At 41.4% G+C, this 18,406-nt stretch overlaps 1 protein-coding gene across 4 annotated transcripts in view; it reads right to left on the bottom strand.

Annotated features, from left to right (window-relative positions):
• The window catches only part of LOC126236704 (esterase FE4-like), a 139,565-nt gene extending 121,420 nt beyond the window's left edge, over positions 1–18,145 (bottom strand). Inside the window, exons 1-2 of one of the 4 annotated variants that reach the window (XM_049946225.1) lie at positions 18,098–18,145; positions 17,510–17,653 (exon numbers count right to left, since the gene is read on the bottom strand). Coding sequence is in view for 1 of the 4 variants with exons in the window: in XM_049946224.1 (XP_049802181.1) it covers positions 17,510–17,653; positions 17,929–18,000 (216 nt within the window). In the remaining 3 variants the exon portion in view is untranslated. Of the gene's footprint in view, positions 1–17,509; positions 17,654–17,928; positions 18,066–18,097 lie in introns of those variants that run through there. The other 3 variants (XM_049946227.1, XM_049946224.1, XM_049946226.1) reach the window with 3 other exon arrangements.
• Between the last annotated feature and the right edge of the window lie 261 nt (positions 18,146–18,406).

Below are 18,406 nucleotides of genomic sequence, written 5' to 3'. Positions count from 1 at the left end.
ATCATCCGACTGCCAATAGTATCAAGTCTGACCAAGGAATAATGTTGGTGAGTGTTAACTGTTCTGTACTAATTTTCACGTGCTTTTGAATCCAAATTGGGGAAAAGATAGAGAACACAGCCATTGTAAAGTACTTTATCGACACTGGGGATTATTCACCAACTAACCTGTACTCATGTAGGGTGCTGTTGGTAAGTTCCAGGTCAATTGAAGAATGGGATACAACCCCTGGACTTTGACCAATGATGTCGTGGTTTACTCAGACGTATTAATGTCTTTATTTTTGAGCCATAGATAATAAATTGGTTATCTTCTGTGGTGAGGCATCATCCTTGGAAATTTTAAAAAATGAATGTTTTTTTAGAAGACAAGACTAGACATCGTGTACGATATTTGTCACTGGTATTAATTTAAGTTGTTTGTTTGTTCCAATTCATTCAGTACTTATTTTTATTCTTAGTGAGTTTGAGATATTTTGGAAGAATTGTTTTTGATTCTGGACTACTTTTACTTTTTCATTTTCGTTTGTAGGTATGGATTTATCTATTCCTGTGAATGTGGAACACTTGAAGCAGGGTTCGTCAACTGCAGTATGGAATACAAATTTTACAATTGTCACATTTTTTCACCTTCACCAGCACCAGTGTCCTATTCTTGACTTGACTTATATAGGTTGACTGAAGTACAGGATACAAATTTTATGTATGTCGAGTTTTTCTTCTTTGCTAACACTAGTATCCTATTCTTCAGTTGACATTCATAGGCCAGCTGAAATATGGGTTACAAATTTGACTGTTGCAGGCTTTTTCACTATTGCCAGTATTACTATGATAATTTTCAGTTGATATGGTTAGTACCAAAGGCTAAAAAAGATTTGTATCCCATATTTTAGTCAACCTACACAGGTTAACTTAAGTATGGGACACAAATTTTATGTATGTCAGTCTTTTCACCTTCACTACTATTAGTATCAACTGAAGAATATGATGCTAGTAGTAGCAGAGGTGAAAATTAACACCTCTAAAATTTGTATCCCGTTCTTCAGTTGACCTCCATAGATAAACTGAAGAATAGGATACTAGTGCCAGTGAAGGAGAAAAAGTTGACGTAAGTTAAATTTGTATCCCATCCTGCAGCTAACCTACACATATCAGCTGAAGTTTGGGATACACCTCATATATGTTAGATGAGGTGTTCCATGCTAACATTACTTCTGTCACTTTTTTTTTCTTTTTTGCACTATTATCCCATTCTTCAGTTGAGCTATATAAGTCAACTGGAGAACAGGATAGTAGGACTCAATGAAGTGATATTTTTAACATTATGTTTTTAAATATGAATGCACATGACATAGGCCTACATCTGTTTTCTCTGTCCTGCATTCCTTTGTTTCTCAACATTCATCTTTGCTCTTAAATCTGTGCAATACATCATCTCTGGTAACTTCTGATGTAACTGGTCAAAGCTGATGGGTTGTATCAGAGTCTCCAGTAATCTCATTGTTCTTGACGACATTATTACAGCAGTATGTGGGCCAATCAGATTCGTGTATTAAGAATTTGGCCCATTTTATCAGTAAATTAAACGGTATAGTGGTACACTTGGAGGACACATTAGTTAGTTGATGTGGTATTGCTGTTCACAATGGTTCCACTCAATAAAGTGTTACAACTGCTGAATTTGATTTTTCCTCCTGATGTTGCATGACTATTTAAATATTGCCTCACAATTGCATATTTTAAATGAAAGGATTATTCTATGAACAGGCAGATGGTGTTAGTATGTGGAGCCCCTTAAGCCTAGTTACAGTGACCTTCTTTATGGAAAAATTTAAGGACAGGCATTGGAAACTGAACAAGAAACCAAGTATTTGGTTACGTACATAGACAATACATTTGTTTTGTGGCAGCATGGCTGGGAGGAACTGGGTTGTTTTCACAAGCATCTCAATGGGATCAGTCCAAAGATTGTTTATCATGGAGGAGGAGGCAGCCAGAAGATTAAATATTCTTGATGTGCTAGTTTTTAAGGAAGAAGATGGTAGCTTGGGCCACATGATTTACCAAAACTCCATGCATACAGGCCATTACTTACACCAGGATTCGAACCACCATCCAGAACAACTGTGAGGCATCATAAAATGTTGGCAGATAGAGCAAGGAAAATCTGAGAACCAGAGGTGCTTGATGCAGAATTAAAACATCTCACAAATGCACTGCCCAAGAATGGTTATTCATTCGCTGAGGTGAAAAGAGTGTTTAGGCCATCATGTAGGAATCATAGCAATGCTCAAGCAGCAGTGAAATGAAAAGTTTTCCTTTCTTTCATTAAGGATGTTACTGACCATATAGGGATAATCTTGAAAAGCAGAGCATCATGGTACTCTAAAACCTACCTGGAAGATATAACATCACTTAAAATCAGCCAAGGATGCTTGCCAACCACTGGAAAAAGCAGGAATTTATAGGGTTTAGCACAGTTGTGGGGAGGGAACTACGTGGGTACTACAAAATGAACAGTCAAATAATTACTAGAAGAGCACAAGGGTAACTGCAGAAGAGGGGAGACTGGCAAATCAGCTGATGCAGAACATGCTTTGCAGCCAGGAAATCACCACATTAATTTTGACAGGACTAAAGTAATGGCAGCCAAAAGTGAATACCATGAAAGGCTATGCAGAAAGGCCATAAAGATTATAAAATTCCCCAGGAATTTCTGTAGGCAGGAAGAGGGTGTGAAATTGAATAACATCTGGATTCCGGTGCTGAAGAAGATGTGTACCAGTCTTCCACCTTGGGGTAATACTAACAGCAGATGACAGCAGTCAATAACGGCCAATTGTGCTCACGTATTCAAAACATTTGATGTCATGCCATTGCATGGAAGCATGCAGAAGAAGAATTTTGCTTAGTAAGTAGTGAGCCAGGGTGTGAACTGGACATTCAAAAGAAGCTATGATCACACTTGAAAATGTCCTCCACAGATGGGGATAAAACATTGCATTTTAAGGTCAAATGCATTTGACCATGGTATAATACCTGAGAACATTTGATTAATTGTGGCATTGCCAGCCATGAAAGTTTACATTTCACAAGCAAACCATTCTGCCTTTCAAGAAACCCTTTGGAAGAACATAAAAGCATGAACAAAATCTCAGTCTTTGCCTCATTACATGGCACTGCTGCTGAACAGAGGGAAGATTCAGCATCCCGATAACCCCAGAAGCCTTTGCAAAGTAGAAATCAACCAAAGGAGAATTTGCAATTAATAAACAGACTACTGTATAAGAGGAATTATGATACAATGGGGCACAAATGGCTGCTCATGAAACTAGCTCATCTACGACCAGCTATCTTGAAATATTTCCGAAAAGTTCCAGCATTTGTTCACCTGGGATTTGTGAAGATTCTAGACAGAGTCAGATGAAGTTAGCACAACCCAGATATTCACTGATCCATTAGATGCAATGTGAGACAGTATAAGGAATGCTAGTGACTGAAGCAATGCAGCAGCAACCCTACTTGCGGCAGTGCCATACCACCAAACTGGAATTGACCTCTTGGTACATACCTAAATGCAACAAATTGCAATCAATGGACAATAGTTTGCACTGACTACCTCACTTGCTATGCTGTCACCAAAGCCATACCAACTGCCAAAGTTCTGGAAATTTCAAAGTTCCTTACTGGTGACGTCACTTTGAAGTGCAGACCCCATGTGATTATGTCTGATTGTGGGAAACTTTTCCAGTCCAGACTAGTACCAGAGATAATTTCACATTGCAACATCACTTATAGGGTGACAACTGCTTACCAACCACAGGCAAATGGTCTCACGGGAGACGGATAACATTGTCATATATGCACCAAAGTACACTGATATCTACCAGAGAGATTGGGTACAATTAATTTGCATACAAGACAGGGAAGCAAAGCACTAGAGGCTTCACACCATTCTTTCTGCTCCAAAATTGTGAGGCCAAAACAACAATGGATATGCTGTTCCTATTTTATCCAGATGATATTCAGGTTGACTATGTGTAACACTTCATCGACAGGGACAACTTGTTTGTGAAGGACTGAGAGCACTATAATGCCAAGAACCACCAGCGAGACATGGCCCCCTGGGAGAATTTGTATGGATTTTTATGACTGTGCAGAAAGTAGGTCTATTAGAAAACTAACTAAAATGCTACTTGGTACCATATCTTGCCCTTCACAGCTTAGTCACATGCATTGTCAAGGATCGTGACCCTTCATTAAGAAGACTGAATTGCAGACACATCCTCCAGGTTTCCATATGAACCCCTACTACAGTCCTGAGGAACAGATCAAATATGGGGACTTCCCATTCAAGGTATCTGAAGGCACTTGATAATCACAATCCTTCAGTGCTCAACAAAATACAGAGGCTATTACAACATGACCTAAATGCTATGATCATCCAATGCTGCCATATATAGGACAAATGACAAGATATGGATCTAAGACACAGTAGTCATCTACAATGATATCTTCTGAAACAGAGGGGCCACTGTTTCTCCATGAGAGGGAGCAGTGCCATGAGTCGTGTTGTATGCAGTGTGGCACAGTGTTTAGCATTGCTTATTGGTATGCTGTGGGTTGCCAGCTCAAATCTGATCACCAGTAAACTTTTATTACTTAAAATTTATCATTTCTAAAAGGTTCTTTAAATTGCTGATGCTTGTAATGTCTGCATATTCTGAAATATTCACTGTCTGTACAAACAGCAGCACTCTCTGTCCAGGAAGTAGTTCTGTTCTGCTCTGCTCTCTTCTGTTCTGTCTGTACATTGGTGTCAATAATGAGAAATTTTCAGTACTAAGTGTGGTACTTCATTGACCACTCTGCTTTCAGATTTTGATTTGATTATGATTACGATGTGACAATATGACCCTCTGTTTTCTGTTGTTAAGGTATGACTTCACACATGGAACACAAATGCCTTTAGCACCATACCATTATACTACCCCTAGTAGAATTGCACGATCTACACAATTAAAGGCCTTGACAATATCAAACAAAATGCGAAAAATGTAATTTTAATTATTTATTTATACTAGAACTAAGTTTGAGAGACCATATATTGCTTTCCATGTAGAGAAACCATTATGGAAGCCAAAATGAATAGCTGAAATGTTATTATAATATGGGTGGTTCAATATGTTGGTATTAGTAACCTTCTAAAAAGCTTTTGAGACTACAGTAAGGAGGGAGATTGGTCTAAAATTAGAAATCAGATTTATATCTCCACTTTTACAAATAGTTGTTTCAGCTGCATACTTCAGTTTTCAAGAAATACACCTTGACTTATACAGTCATTAAAAATCTAACTCAAGGACATTACCAACTCAGCCCAAGATTTTAGTACTTTGATTGAAATATTATAATAACCAGAAGATTTATTGCTTTCCAGTGACCTATGAATTTTTGTCATCTCTTTAACAACTATATGTGGAGATAAAGTGTGCAGTGCATGTCAGTGTGTCTGCCAGATCTACTTTTGACAGTCCCACTTTTTGTCACTGTATTGCCATCAACTGACGGAAGAAATCATTGAATTTAGTGGACAGTGCTTTGAGCCTAGCAATATTCATCTCACTGCTAGTATCACCAGGAGTTGAGCATCATTTTACTTGCCAGAATGAGATTTTCACTCTGCAGCGGAGTGTGTGCTGATATGAAACTTCCTGGCAGATTAAAACTGTGCCCGACCGAGACTCGAACTCGGGATCTTTGCCTTTCGCGGGCAAGTGCTCTACCATCTGAGCTACCGAAGCACGACTCACGCCCGGTCTCACAGCTTTACTTCTGCCAGTATCTCGTCTCCTACCTTCCAAACTTTACAGAAGCTCTCCTGCAAACCTTGCAGAACTAGCACTCCTGAAAGAAAGGATATTGCGGAGACATGGCTTAGCCATAGCCTGGGGGATGTTTCCAGAATGAGATTTTCACTCTGCAGTGGAGTGTGTGCTGATATGAAACTTCCTGGCAGATTAAAACTGTGTGCCCAACCGAGACTCGAACTCGGGATCTTTGCCCTTCGCGGGCAGAAGTAAAGCTGAGACCGGGCGTGAGTCGTGCTTCGGTAGCTCAGATGGTAGAGCACTTGCCCACAAAAGGCAAGATCCCGAGTTCGAGTCTCGGTCAGGCACACAGTTTTAATCTGTCAGGAAGTTTCATCATTTTACTTGCTGAGTTTATTTGTCTCATACACAATAATGTTCCAAACTGCCTGTACTTTATTGTAAGAATTCTGAAAATTTTGAATACAGCACATGATTTTAGTATTTTCAATGACACACTGAAGAATTTTAAATACTGCTTGTAATGCATCTCCAAGTCTTCATTAGCACTACTCCCCTTCATTAGATAAAGCTCTATCTTTCTGGCACAAGATATATTGATCCCAGATTTTAGCCATCCTTTCTCTTGCCTTCCCTGGTAACGGTCCCTAACTCATTGTGTAGGGAAAATAGGTTCATAGTGGCCCATACACTGTGAGAATTACCTTTTTGTATGTTTCCAAGTCTATAACAAAAATCCAGCAGTCAAAAAGCTGTTAAGTATAGTACACATTTAAGACTTTATTCCACTTTTGTGTATATAGTCATTCACTCCTTTCTTATATTATGCTTACAGTAACTGGATATTATTTTGTATCTATCATGGAACATATATTACATTTTGGTGGCTTTGAAATGATGATCTGTTAGCACTTCTACATAAATACCTGTAGGTTTTTCAATTTCCTGTAGTGATAGAAGAAGCTCATCTTTCATATTTAACAGATTCCTTACAGTTTGATGGAAAATTCAAAATTTCTTATCACTGTTGCCCAAGGTTACTTTATAGTGATAGTTGCAATGGTATCTATAGTTATCCTTAAAACTAATGTGAAATAGGTTTTGAGAAATACTGCCAGGAGCTGTGGTGCATACAGTGTGGCTTAGTGATTAACATCACTGGCTGGTGTGCTGCAGGATGCAAGTTTACACCCATCCACCAGCAATTATTTGTTATTCTGTATGCACAATTTTGGGAAGGTCTTTGAAATATCTTATGATTGTCATGTTTGTATATTCCGTTATATTTGATGCTTGTACAAGTAGCTGTGAAGTCTGCCTAGGAGGTCACTTCTGTTCTGGCTGTACACTGGTGTCAGTAATAAATGTGCTTTCAGATCTAACTGTTGTACTTCACTGATGACCCTGTCTTTTGAGTTGGACTTGATTGTAGTTTTGATGGGACATTCTTTGGTGATGGTGACAGGTGCTTCAAAACATCTACAACATTTTGGCTCCAATTATGCAACATAAAAGCCATGGTACAGGTGGACAGGAACCAGATTAGAAGAAGTAAATTGTTCCTAAAATCTGTATATTCAGGTGACAGATGGATTACAAAACAGCAGTAAGTCAGCTGCACATCCATCAGTGTTTTTTGAAGATGCTTGTCAGGACCCAAGAAAGTGGCTGAAGAGATTCGACTGAGACACCAGTTATAATAGATGAGATGACATGATGTGTTTGGCAAATGTGTACTTTTACTTGGATGGCACAGCACAGAGGTGGTTCAGAAACAACCAAGTAAAACTCAATACCTGAGGCAAATTCCAGGCTGAACTGAAGAAAATGTCTAGTTACAAATCAACAGCAAGTCCAGTAACAGACAACTGAAGAACACGTACTACCATCACGGCAAAATGACACAGTCATACACACATAATGTTTTGGCACTTGCCACATTGTGAATGTGACAGAAGCTGACAAAATCTCTCGCTTGATGAAAGGAGTAATGAAAGACATCTACCAAACTCTCCTGGTAAAGGATGTCACAACAACTCAAGAACTCATCACATGGTGCCAGTACATCAAAGAAATGCAACAGGAAACAATCAGCTGAAAGAAGTGTGACCAACTGCTAAATGAAATCCCTGTGGTCGATATGAATATGATTCAACAGTTATATATCTAAAACCAAAGATGATGTGACTTACCATACGAAAGCACTGGCAGGTTGATAGACACACAAGCAAACACAATCATACACACTAAATTCTAGCTTTTGCAACCAATGGTTGCTTCGTCAGGAAAGAGGGAAGGAGAAGGAAAGATGAAAGGATGTGGGTTTTAAGGGAGAGGGTAAGGAATCATTCCAATCCCAGGAGTGGCAAGACTTACCTTAGGGGGAAAAAAGGACAGGTACACACTCGCACACACACACACACATCCATCCGCACATACACAGACACAAGCAGACATTTTGTCTGCCTGTGTCCGTGCATGCGCGGACGGGCACGTGTGTGTACGCGAGTGCACACCTGTCCATTCCTCCCCCCAAGGCAAGTCGCCCCGCTCCCGGGATCGGAAAAACTCCCCACCCCCTCCCCCAAAAACCCACATCCCTTCATCCCTCCCCCTCCCCCCCCCCCCCGACAAAGCAACCATTGGCTGCGAATGCCAGAACCCCGCGTGTATATGTGTGTCTGCTTGTGTATCCATTGACCCGCCAGCGCCCCGGCATGGTAAGTCACATCATCTTTGTTTTTAGATATATTTTTCGCGTGTGGAATGTTTCCTATCTAAAAACAAAGATGATGTGACTTACCACACGAAAGCGCCGGCAGGCCGATAGACACACAAGCAAACACAATCATACACACCAAATTCTAGCTTTTGCAACCAACGATTGCCCCATCAGAAAAGAGGGAAGGAGAGGGAAAGACAAAAGGATGCGGGCCTCAAGGGAGAGGGCAAGGAGTCACTCCAATCCCAGGAGCGGAAAGACCCACCTTAGGGGGGAGAAAGGACAGGCACACACTCGCACACATACCCACATCCAACCACACATACACAGACACAAGCAGACATTTGTAAAGGCAAAGAGATTCGGTAGGGATGTCAGTCGAGGCAGAAGTACAGAGGCAACCGCAAATTAGAATGGCATGCCAACCTCCACCTCAAAAAACTATCCAATCTCCTGGTTTCCCACCTCAGGAAAGACAACTCACTCACCCTTTACAACCTTTCCAGCAAACCTCAACCTCCTCTCATTGCACACAAACCCAGTCTCTCCCATCTACTCAATCTCCCACTTCCAGCTCCACTCCCTCCAAAACCTCAAAATTCCAATCAACACATTCTGGAACCACAAGACCCTAATTCAGTAGTTAACATTTCCTCCAAACCTCTCTCCAAATCCGAAACCTCTGTCCTATCCAAAGGCCTCACCTTCAGCCCCACTCCCAGATTCAACCAAACAGCCCTCGTCAAAGATTTACTGTCCTACACTCATACTCTCTGCTGGAAATGTCACTTTTCCACGAAGGAAAATGATCCTAATCCTTCTCCTAATGATCCAACTCCCCAAGACACTATCCAAATCGAACCCTGCCTGGAACAGTTCTGTCCTCCGTCACAGCGGGACCCACACCTCCTCTTCCTCAAAATCACCCTCTGCAAACCTTCCAGGAATTTCTGACTTCCAGCCTTGCTTATCAATCCTTCTAAAAAAAACCTTAATCCTACTCCCAACATGACCACTGCTGAAGCCCAAGCTATCCATGATCTAAAGGCTGACCAATCCATCGTCATTCTTCCGGCGGACAAGGGTTCCATGACCGTGGTACTTGATCGTTGGGAGTATGTGGCTGAGGGACTGTGTCAGCTTTCAGACAACACCACATACAAAGTTTGCCAAGGTAATCCCATTCCTGATGTCCAGGCAGAGCTTCCAGGAAGCCTCAGAACCTTAGGCCCCCTACAAAACCTTTCACCTGACTCCATCAACCTCCTGACCCCACAGACACCCTGCACCCCTACCTTCTACCTTCTTCCTAAAATTCACGAACCTAATCATCCCAGCCGCCCCATTGTAGCTGGTTACCAAGCCCCCACAGAACGTATCTCTGCCTACGTAGATCAACACCTTCAACCCATTACATGCAGTCTCCCATCCTTCATCAAAGACACCAACCACTTTCTCGAACGCCTGGAATCCTTACCCAATCTCTTACCCCCGGAAACCATCCTTGTAACCATTGATGCCACTTCCTTATACACAAATATTCCGCACGTCCAGCGCCTCGCTGCGATGGAGCACTTCCTTTCACGCCGATCACCTGCCACCCTACCTAAAACCTCCTTCCTCATTACCTTAGCCAGCTTCATCCTGACCCACAACTTCTTCACTTTTGAAGGCCAGACATACCAACAATTAAAGGGAACAGCCATGGGTACCAGGATGGCCCCCTCGTACGCCAACCTATTCATGGGTCACTTAGAGGAAGCCTTCTTCGTTACCCAGGCCTGCCAACCCAAAGTTTGGTACAGATTTATTGATGACATCTTCATGATCTGGACTCACAGTGAAGAAGAACTCCAGAATTTCCTCTCCAACCTCAACTCCTTTGGTTCCATCACATTCACCTGGTCCTACTCCAAATCCCATGCCAGTTTCCTTGACGTTGACCTCCATCTGTCCAATGGCCAGCTTCACACGTCCGTCCACATCAAACCCACCAACAAGCAACAGTACCTCCATTATGACAGCTGCCACCCATTCCACATCAAACGGTCCCTTCCCTACAGCCTAGGTCTTAATGGCAAACGAATCTGCTCCAGTCCAGAATCCCTGAACCATTACACCAACAACGTGACAACAGCTTTCGCATCCCGCAACTACCCTCCCGACCTGGTACAGAAGCAAATAACCAGAGCCACTTCCTCATCCCCTCAAACCCAGAACCTTCCACAGAAGAACCACAAAAGTGCCCCACTTGTGACAGGATACTCTCCGGGACTGGATCAGACTCTGAATGTGGCTCTCCAGCAGGGATACGACTTCCTCAAATCCTGCCCTGAAATGAGATCCATCCTTCATGAAATCCTTCCCACTCCACCAAGAGTGTCTTTCTGCCGTCCACCTAACCTTCGTAACCTCTTAGTTCATCCCTGTGAATTCCCCAAACCACCTTCCCTACCCTCTAGCTCCTACCCTTGTAACCGCCCCCGGTGTAAAACCTGTCCCATGCACCCTCCCACCACCACCTACTCCAGTCCTGTAACCCGGAAGGTGTACACGATCAAAGGCAGGGCCACGTGTGAAAGCACCCACGTGATTTATCAACTGACCTGCCTACACTGTGAAGCCTTCTATGTGGGAATGACCAGCAACAAACTGTCCATTCGCATGAATGGACACAGGCAGACAGTGTTTGTTGGTAATGAGGATCACCCTGTGGCTAAACATGCCTTGGGGCACGGCCAGCACATCTCGGCACAGTGTTACACTGTCCGGGTTATCTGGATACTTCCCACTAACAGCAACCTGTCAGAACTCTGGAGATGGGAACTTGCCCTTCAGTATATCCTCTCTTCTCATTATCCGCCAGGCCTCAACCTCCGCTAATTTCAAGTTGCCGCCGCTCATACCTCACCTGACTTGCAACAGCATCTTTGCCTCTGTACTTCTGCCTCGACTGACATCTCTGCCGAATCTCTTTGCCTTTACAAATGTCTGCTTGTGTCTGTGTATGTGTGGTTGGATGTGGGTGTGTGTGCGAGTGTGTGCCTGTCCTTTCTCCCCCCTAAGGTGGGTCTTTCCGCTCCTGGGATTGGAGTGACTCCTTGCCCTCTCCCTTGAGGCCCGCATCTTTTCGTCTTTCCCTCTCCTTCCCTCTTTCCTGATGGGGCAACCGTTGGTTGCGAAAGCTAGAATTTGGTGTGTATGATTGTGTTTGCTTGTGTGTCTATCAGCCTGCCGGCACTTTCGTGTGGTAAGTCACATCATCTTTGTTTTTAGATGGGAAACATTCCATGCGGGAAAAATATATCTAAAAACAAAGATGATGTGACTTACCATGCGGGGGCGCTGGCGGGTCAATGGATACACAAGCAGACACATACATACACGCGGGGTTCTGGCTTTCGCGACCAATGGTTGCTTCGTCGGGGGGGGGGGGGGGGGGGGGGGGGCGGTGGAGGGATGAAGGGATGTGGGTTTTGGGGGAGGGAGGGGGGGGGGGATCGTTCCGATCCCGGGAGTGGGGGAACTTGCCTTGGGGGCAGGAAGGGACAGGTGTGCGCTCGCGCACACACATGTGTCCGTCCGCGCATGCACGCACACAGGCAGACAAAATGTCTGCTTGTGTCTGTGTATGTGCGGATGGATGTGTGTGTGTGTGTGTGCAAGTGTGTACCTGTCCTTTTTTCCCCCTAAGGTAAGTCTTTCCACTCCCGGGATTGGAATGAGTCCTTACCCTCTCCCTTGAAACCCACATCCTTTCATCTTTCCCTCTCCTTCCCTCTTTCCTGACGAAGCAACCATTGGTTGCGAAAGCTAGAATTTAGTGTGTATGATTGTGTTTGCTTGTGTGTCTATCGACCTGCCAGCGCTTTCGTATGGTAAGTCACATCATCTTTGTTTTTAGATATATTTTTCCCGCGTGGAATGTTTGCCTCTATTATATTCATATCATTGATTCAACAGTTAGTAAGAGAAGAGACACAGCAGTGTATGGTGACTACAAATATTGAACCATGTACACAACAGATAGCAGCCACAAATGTAGTCCCTATACACCAGAAGGTAATACAGAAAGTCAAAGAAAAGGTGTAGCAATCTTGCATTTATCTCCACCATTAGTCAAATGCACCATGAAGAAATGTTTCTGTCAACTCAGACTTATGTTGCAATCATCAAACAATAACTCAGCCTCTAACCAATGTAAGTGAAATCCACTCCTCCACCAAGTATAATGTCCTATGTGAAGAACAGACAATTGGAGGATAGAGAACCACATGCCAGAATTTTTCCGCTGTGGACATCCTGGACATGTTGTATGCTGTAGGAGGGGAAAAAGGTGAGTTTTCAACAACTACTGTGCCACCATATGTCACCAATCATAACAGTTTTGTTCATTCCACTCAACTACAGATCATTATAGTCAATCTATGGAACAAAGCCTGTTGCCATACCTTGGACAAGTTTGCTCCCCAACATGGCATACGCATTTCCCATCACAGTATAGAGATAGCAGCCACTTTCATAGCTGCCAACTTCTGAAAAATTAAGCAAGGTGACCATCTATGAAGATGAGGCCACCACAGGTGAAAATCTTCCACAGATGACCATCATCAAGATGTCAGGAAATTTTACTGGTGTCATCACTGATGGCCAATCTGTCCAGGTGTTATTTGACTTAGGGGTTTCCTTTCCTATAATGTAAGATGATTATTGTCATCAGCAAAAGATTATTATGTTCTGTGATGCAAAGACAATTTTGCTGAAGGACATAAATGGGAAATACAGTCAGCCAACAGTATATTGCAAAAATGACTGTCAGTAACTGAACACAGCCCTTTGAATTTGTGTTTTAACATAATGTAGTCATAATGTTATACTAGGATGGGACTTCTTGCAGGAATCACAAGTGGTCACAGACTGTAGAAGATCATAGCTCCAGACTGATGAAGCTATTCCAACAAGAAAACACAACAAAGATTGCTCTCAGCAGTTACTTGCCATTGAAGACCTCATTATCCCAACCTCATCAACAAGACTAGTTCCAGTCGTTGGTCAAGAGCCTCAGTAAAACTATGAAGGTTTTTTCAGCTGCAAATAGCTGCTCAGACTCACAAAGGCTGTCTGCATGCCAGCAATCATCATAAGTATTGTAGGTGGTCATGGAGAACTTTGGATCACTAATAGCCGTGAGCAGCTACAACTTAGCCCTAAAGGTATGTCCACAAGGACAGCCAAACCAGTCCAGGAATGTTGGCTTAGTCTCATTGACAAAGAATTGTGCTCTGCTACCACTATAAGTAATGCAGCAGAGGAAGCAGCTATTGAACTGCCAATACTATTGAACTGCCAATAGGATTTGGCTTGATCGAGGTACAACATCAGCAAGCGATAGCCCTTGTGCATCAATTTTCGGATGCTTTCAAATCTGGAGAGGAGAAAAGACAGACTAATTGGCCAATGGTAAAACACTACATCAACTCTGAAGCTCATGGACCAATTATCCAACACTTGTATAGGGTATCACCAGTTGAACAATGTATAATCCAGGGAGAAACAGAGAAGATGCTGCGAGATAGACATTGAATGTTCCAAGAGTCTTTTCTCCTCTCCAGTGGTCCTCGCAAAGAAGAAGGGTGGCATATGCTCTTTCTGCATCAACTGCTAATTACTGAACAAAATCATGAATAAAGGTGCCTATCCACTGCTGTGCATTGATGACACCCTAGATTGCTTGAGTGGAGCATAATGTTTTTCGGCTATGGACATGCAGACAGGTTATGGGATTCAAGGTTGATGAAGCTGACAGGGAAAAAGACTGCTGTCATAACTCCTGGTGGCTCCCTGAGGTTAAATTTATGCTGTTTGGACAGTGTTTCATTCCAGTCACCTTCATACATATGAAAGACAATCTGTTTCAACACCTCAAATGGACAACACATCTATGCTATCTGGATGATACTGTCATTTTTTGAAAACATCTAATCCGCCTGACAACTGTATTCAAATGTGTTCAGACCACAGGCTTCCATCTGAATTTGAGAAAGTTAATTGTAATAAGTTGTCTACACAGTTAATTCATGTGTGGGCGAACATGGTTAACTGTTCCAGCTATCTCTGGACGACTGCAGCAACATAAGAAATCATGAAAGGCAAATGCCTGTATTTGTACAAGCTGAAAGGAGTGTTGATAATTATTATGTTTTACATATCCTCATTCAGTAGTGTTCGCAAATATACATCAGTAAGATCGATCATAGGAAAATATTCTTCTCTGCCAAGATTTATGAGGAGGTATTCTGGATGCGGTATCGATAGATTTTTACTTGAGGCTGGGAAGTGACTGTTGATTTGAAGTCTATCCATAACTGGAAGGCACCATTGGGTTTTTATACCATCACCAGGGGTGTAGCCAAAAAACTTGTTTTAAATGTGTCAATTACTCCAACCTTTTGGGCTCGATTGAGTAATGTTCCTGGATGGGAACTGTGTCAGAGATGACCTGAAATCTGTCATTGATGGAGCATCCAAAATAATGAGAAGGCATCCAGACTGAAAAGTGATCTTTTTGTAGGCTGCAATGATTGTGAATCAAGATCAGATGGGACTTGAACTGTCACCATACACTAACCACACGTGAGAGGGTGGGGCAAAGACAGGAGAACCTAGACAATTATTAATTTGGATGTTTACCAAGGAAACTGTTCCCTCTGTGTCCAACTGGGAACAGATATCTTTGTTTGCAATTGTGAGGTTTGGCTGGGTACCCAGTAACTGCAGTTGATCCTTCAGAAGCTGAATTTCTTGATAGAGCAACTTATTTGTTGTTGTTGCTGTTGTTGAAACTGCTGCTGCAATTGCAGCTGTTGCTTTTCCAAGAGGTTCAGAAGCTTTGCTCCATGGTATTCTGTTAATTTTTTTACCTTGTTGCCAGTTATTATGATGGAGATTCAACTGAATGTCAGCAATGACTTGAGAGAAACCCAATGAGGCTGGATCAACTGGTCTGGAGCTGTAAACATCAGATCACCAAGTGGGAACAGAAAGGTAATGATAAGGAAACAGACAAATGGAGACCAACAAGTAATCTGGAGAGAGAGAGAGAGAGAGAGAGAGAGAGAGAGAGAGAGAGAGAGAGAGAGAGAGAGAACATAAAACAATCAGAAGCAAATACCAAGAACCAATGCATTACGAAAATGAGACAATAGTGAAGCAAATACAGCTCTGAGTGCCCTGTCACTGCCTTGCAGGACTTATCCATGACCTTTGACTGAGCAACAGTATGGTGTGTAATGTCATGGCAAGATGATGCTAGCACTCGTGTATTTAACAGCTCTGCCTAGTGGCCAAGTTTCAATTCCAGGTGCTCTGGAGGTTTTACAAAGTCATTGGCCCAGAGTACCAGAAGGCCCACTTTCATTCTTATAAACACTTGAACTTTTAGTATTGAGTCATTGTCTAACATTGTTTAGGATTTGCCTAGTAGTTGTCTATTTTGATCTAGTCTAAAAATTGATTGTCAATTACTGTGCTTGTAGATGAGGTTATTCTAGTATGAAAACTGACTACAGAAGTAAGATAGATGTGGACATCTAATTTTTCAGGTCTGATCTGTTCCTAGAGTTCATTAGAAAATTTACATTGAAGTTCTGAAGCACTATCAAACTTTTTGTGTTTAAAGACTTACGTTAGGAGAGAGTCTCACCGCCTCAAAAAGAGATTAAAATACTGTTACTATTGATAAATAAGAATCGCTTAAAGGCAGTTCTATGGCACACTCTTCCAAAAGTTGCTCTGGATAAAAACTTTGCACATCAATTGCACTGCATGTGACAATGCTCTTAACATAGATGGCTACACCACCTCTTCTTTATATTATCTCAGAATGACTTAGCTAAGTTACAATTACTTATAGCAGAAATAACATTTTGCTCACCAAAACACAGAACATGGCCACAAACTATATATCCCAATCCATGGACATTTACTATATGCTCATTGACATTATTGCAAAGACCTCTAATGCTTTGGCGATAAACTGCCAGTTTCTTTGCAGAAGTAGTTATACAATTTTGCTCTAAAAAAGAGCTCTCAGATAAGGCAAGATATTTTTCACTACTCATTTTGCCATGTCTGTTTCTATACACCAGTGGTTCTCACCCCCCTCCCCACCCCTCCCCCCCTCACCACCCTGTCAAATCTCTTTGCAACCACAGAATATCTCAGGTTTTTGTTTGCTAATTTTTTGCTTCTTTTGACAAACTTTATTTGTCAATAATCTGCAATCCACACTTTAGTAAAAAAGAGCTATGAAAGGCCTCAGTAGCCTGAATGGAAATATCTTTAAGGCTTATTTAAATACCTAGTGATACTATTTTTACTTGGACAATACTTTTCACATCTAATATCTTTTTGTGTGTTGAAAGTCACAAGAAAAAAATCATATAATAGATGAGATGGTTAAAATTGTTTTTCTTCAAGCAGCTCCTCAATATATGGCTTCAAAGTAGTTAAAGCACATCTAAGGTTACTCTCCACATTAAGGCAACATACTTCTTTTTCTTCTTCCAGTTTTTTTACAAAGCACCTGTGACTCATTCACCTCACGAAATATTATTTCAGCAATTTTTGTGTGCTACATGAGAGAAATGACATTTTCGATGTTTACTGATTTTTTTTCCCCTTATATATCCGGCTTTTTAGATTAGACTATATATCCTGCCCTTCCTCTCACCCTTTTCCAGTCCAAACACATAAAAACAAAAATTCATTACATGGTACACATTTCATTACCTTCATGAAAAATTCACTGTTAAATGGAGGATGTTCTGAAATTAAGTTTTATGACAAACTAAATCTATGTGGCTGATCTTGAATTAAGGGTAATCTATGTCAACACTTGATTGGAAACTATTACAAGGAACACTGCTCTATTTTACTGTCTATTCAAATGCTTTACTCACCTTAAAACGAAGAGCTCCAACTGGAGGTTGAGCATATGGAACACCTCTAAAAATAAACACAGGATTACCAGATGTAGTGTTAAACTGCCGACCTCTAATAGGACCTAGAGGTGTGTCAACTGTTTTGAATATCCTTTCTGCACCCTGTACATGAGATCAGCATTACAATATTTTAAAAAAATGGTGTGTATATGTGACCAAAATATTAGCAGTAATAGTATTCTTCACATAACTAATAAATATATAAGAAAAGAGAAGTGCCTGTGGAAGATGTTAAAATGTAACAGAACAATTGGAATTGGATGAAAAATTACAGAAACTGAAATACCATTGAGTTGCAGCTCATGAACATTTTTAGTCTACAAGAATAAGGAAAAGAAGCTAAACTGTCTGACAGATGAAATCCAGTAGTTTTATACCTGAACTTGCTCCAAAGTAGTGCAACTTAATACAGCATAAGTTAGACAAAAAATGTTGAAAAGAATCATCATTGGCAATGCTTCAAACTGCTAAACCCAGAAAAGTTTATCTCAACACTGTAGCGCTCATATATAAATGTAATTATTGCATTATTCTGAGATAACATACCTATTTAGTGTCCATTATCACAGGCATGCCTGTTCTGATAGAAAAAATGATAGCCACTTGTTTATCATCATCAAAAATCTTCTGCAAGATAATTCAAAGCAGTATCTTCTGTAGCTGTTGTGTGAGTAGTTAGGTTGAAAACATTAAGATAACTTATCATTAGACCTCGGATTTTTAGGTCGTAAAAAAGTGTGGTTTAAGCACCTAAAACAGGCTCCTTCAGTAGTTCATTTAGGCTATATAAAACCTAAAATAGGCTCTAATAAAAATGATGCAGAGAAAACAAAAATTAATTAAAATACACAGTGT

The sequence above is a fragment of the Schistocerca nitens genome, chromosome 2 (assembly GCF_023898315.1).
Source record: "Schistocerca nitens isolate TAMUIC-IGC-003100 chromosome 2, iqSchNite1.1, whole genome shotgun sequence".
Classification (NCBI taxonomy): Eukaryota; Metazoa; Arthropoda; class Insecta; order Orthoptera; family Acrididae; genus Schistocerca; species Schistocerca nitens.
Note: the sequence above shows the minus strand (reverse complement) of the source record. Positions and strands in the feature narration are given on the sequence as shown.